Source organism: Castanea sativa, chromosome 11 (genome assembly GCF_040712315.1).
Source record: "Castanea sativa cultivar Marrone di Chiusa Pesio chromosome 11, ASM4071231v1".
Classification (NCBI taxonomy): domain Eukaryota; kingdom Viridiplantae; phylum Streptophyta; class Magnoliopsida; order Fagales; family Fagaceae; genus Castanea; species Castanea sativa.
The window spans coordinates 43,901,119-43,904,249 of record NC_134023.1 but is presented as its reverse complement, the minus strand read 5'-3'; the positions used below and the strand labels follow the sequence as shown (position 1 = coordinate 43,904,249).

At 39.5% G+C, this 3,131-nt stretch overlaps 1 protein-coding gene across 1 annotated transcript; it reads left to right on the top strand.

Moving 5' to 3' along the window:
- Positions 1-852: 852 nt before the first annotated feature.
- LOC142616556 (uncharacterized) lies at positions 853-2,552 on the top strand. The gene is made up of 3 exons (XM_075789382.1): positions 853-1,206; positions 1,400-1,563; positions 1,700-2,552. The coding sequence occupies exons 1-3, from the start codon at positions 853-855 to the stop codon at positions 2,550-2,552; spliced, it is 1,371 nt and encodes a 456-aa protein (XP_075645497.1).
- Positions 2,553-3,131: the final 579 nt, after the last annotated feature.

The window sequence follows — 3,131 nt, the reverse complement described above, 5'->3', positions numbered from 1 at the left end:
CACATTGATGTCTTTCATGGATGGTTTTTCGGGGTACAACCAAATCAAAATGGCTCCTAAGGACATGACCAAAACCACCTTCACTATCAAATGGAGAATCTATTGTTACACGGTAATGTCATTTGGCCTCAAGAATGTTGGCAACTTACCAAAGGATGGCTACGACCTTACTACATGATATGATGCATAATGAGGTAGAGGTGCATGTTGATGATATGATAGTGAAATCCAAGGATAGAGGAAGCCACACCACAAACTTGAGGAAGTTCTTCGAGAGCATTAAAGAATATAGATTAAGATTGAACCCACAAAAGTGCACCTTTGGTGTAACTGCTGGAAAGTTGTTAGGGTTCCTAGTGAGTGATAGAGAGATAAAAGTTGACCCATCCAAGATTAAAGCCATATTGGAGATGCCTCCACCCAAAAGTGAGAAAGAGATTAGGGGCTTCTTAGGTCGACTACAATAAACTAGTTGATTCATTTCCAAGCTCACCTCTACTTGTGAGCCCATCTTCAAACTCTTAAGGAAGAATAAACCACATACATGGAATGATGAGTGCCAAAAAGCCTTTGAGCTTATCAAGGAGTATCTCCTCCACCCACCTATCCTAGTGCCTTTATAATATGGAAAACCCTTACTCCTATACCTCTCTATTGTAGGGGATGCGGTTGGAAGTATGCTTGCACAAAAAAATGATGAGAAGAATGAGAGGGTCATATATTACTTAAGTAAGAGATTCCATGATTACGAGACTAGGTACACTTCTATAGAGAAGTCATGCTTTACACTCGTTTAGACCGTACAGAAGTTGAGACATCGTTTTGCCCTTCCAAATATGGGTGGTAGCATGAATGGACCTATTAAAGTACTTCTTTGAGAAACTCGCTTTGAGTGGAAGATTGTCAAGATGGTTGATTTTGTTGGTAGAATTCAATTTAAAGTATGTGGTTAGGAAAACTATCAAAGGAAGCGTTGTGTCAGATTTCTGTGCCAAAAATCCTTTAGAGGGGGAAGATGGTGAAGAAGACTTTCCAGATGAGGACATTTTGGATGTTGAGATAGGGACACGGAAGATGTACTTTGATGGGGCCGTAAACCAATATAGGAATGAGATAGGAGTACTCGTGATCACTCCCGAGGGATCTCACATACCTTTGGCAATTAAATTGATCTTTGAAGCAACTAATAATATGGCTAAATATGAGGTTTGCATTGCCTTAATGAAAGCTTTTTGAGAATTGGGGGTAAAAGAAGCCGAAGTCTTTAGGGATTCAACTTTGGTTATAGCCTAAGTGCAAAAATTGTGGAACGTGAAGTAGGAACATTTGAAGCCTTATCAATAATACTTGCAGGACCTGACCAAGACCTTTGACAAATTGAGTACACAATCATCCCTAGAGCTCAAAATCAATTTGTGGATGCCTTAGCTACTTTAGCCTCCATGGTCGAAATACCCGAAGGAGTATGGATGTGACCTTGGAGATTGAGCAAAGTTATGAGGAAGTTCACAAGAGTAAGACCAAAGCTTCAATAATGGCCATAAAGGAAGAGGAAGTTCCGTGGTACTATGACATCATGAAGTCCTTGGAACTAGGGGCATATCCGGATGGTGCCGACAAGATAGAACGTTGTCCATTAGGATGATGGCAACTCAATACATCCTATATGGGGGACAACTCTATAGAATTCCTATGACAGTGTACACCTTCGTTGCTTGAAGCAAGAAGAAGCTAAGAGGGTAATGGAAGAAGTTCATCAAGGGATCTGTGGTCCTCATATGAATGGAAGAATGTCAACCAAGAAAATCCTAAGGATAGGATACTTTTGGAATACGATGGAGACCGATTGTATGGACTATGTGAAGAGTTGCCATGATTCTCAGATGCACGCCAACTTGAACAATGTACCACCTAATGAGTTGTATAGCATAACTTCTCCATGGCCATTCTCAGTTTGGGGTATAGATGTGATTGGAAGGATAGCTCCTAAGGCTCCAAATGAGCATGAATACATTCTAGTGGCAATTGACTATTTCACTAAGTGGGTGGAGGCAGCCTCCTACTCCATATTGAAGGCTAGGCATGTGTCTCAGTTCTTAGAAAACAACATAATATGTTGGTTTGGGGTGCCCCAAAAGATCATTTTTTATAACGGTTCTCACTTTGAGGGGAAGGTTCGAAGGATCATGGGGTTGTACAACATTGAGCATCATAAGTCTTCACCGTATCCACCGCAAGCTAATGGGGCCATAGAAGCAACCAATAAGAATGTGAAAAATATCTTAGCCAACATGGTAGTGACATACAAAGATTGGGCTGAGAAGCTTCCGTTTGCTTTATGGGGTTATAGAATTTCTATTCGTGCATCAACTAGGGCAACACTTTACTCTTTGGTTTATGATAGTGAGGCAGTGCTTGCTATTGAGGTAGAGATACAATCTTTGAGAGTATTGGTGGAAACCAAGGTCCTAGAAGAAGATTGGGCTAAGGCGAAATATGAACAATTGGCTTTGATAGATGAGAAGAGGGCTAGGGCACAATATCATGTATAAGGGTACCAAAAAAGAATTGCTAGAGCATTCAACAAGAAAGTGAAATGAAGAAACCTTAAAGAAGGGGACTTGGTCCTAAAGGTGTTTAGAGATGAAACTTTTAACCTAAGAGGGAAGATAAAGCCAAGGTGTTCTAGGCCTTTTATCATTAAGAAGATCATGCCTGGAGGTGCTACAAGTATCACAGATTTAGATAGGGAAGAAATGCTCCGCCCAATCAACATGTATAGACTTCGGAAATACAACATCTAGAAAACAAAAAAGTAAAGAAAAGAAAAAATAAATAAATAGATGAGATGACAATAAGCAGAGATAATAAAAAGGAAATTCTCTCATTGCTCAAATTAAAAGATAATAAGATTGTTTTCATTGGGGATTTGGAACATTCCAATTCTTTACTAAATTCAAAAACAAAACATGAGAATCATAAAAGTGCAGAAAAGTAAGATATGGGGCATATTAAGGTGGTCACTTAGTCCTTCTTGCTTTCTTGCTAGTCTTTATGTAAGTTTTCTCATCTCTTAGAATCCACTTCATGTCATCCTTTAACCATTGCTTGTAGCTTGCAGTGGGGTAGAT

What these genes read in the sequence shown, in the direction of transcription:
- LOC142616556 (XM_075789382.1), top strand. Translation starts at nt 853, where the DNA reads ATGGACCTATTAAAGTACTTCTTTGAGAAACTCGCTTTGAGTGGAAGA. An exon ending in ATAATATGGCTAAATATGAG is followed by an intron (nt 1,207 to 1,399) that starts GTTTGCATTGCC and finishes AATCATCCCTAG; the next exon opens with AGCTCAAAATCAATTTGTGG. An exon ending in AAGGAAGAGGAAGTTCCGTG is followed by an intron (nt 1,564 to 1,699) that starts GTACTATGACAT and finishes TTCCTATGACAG; the next exon opens with TGTACACCTTCGTTGCTTGA.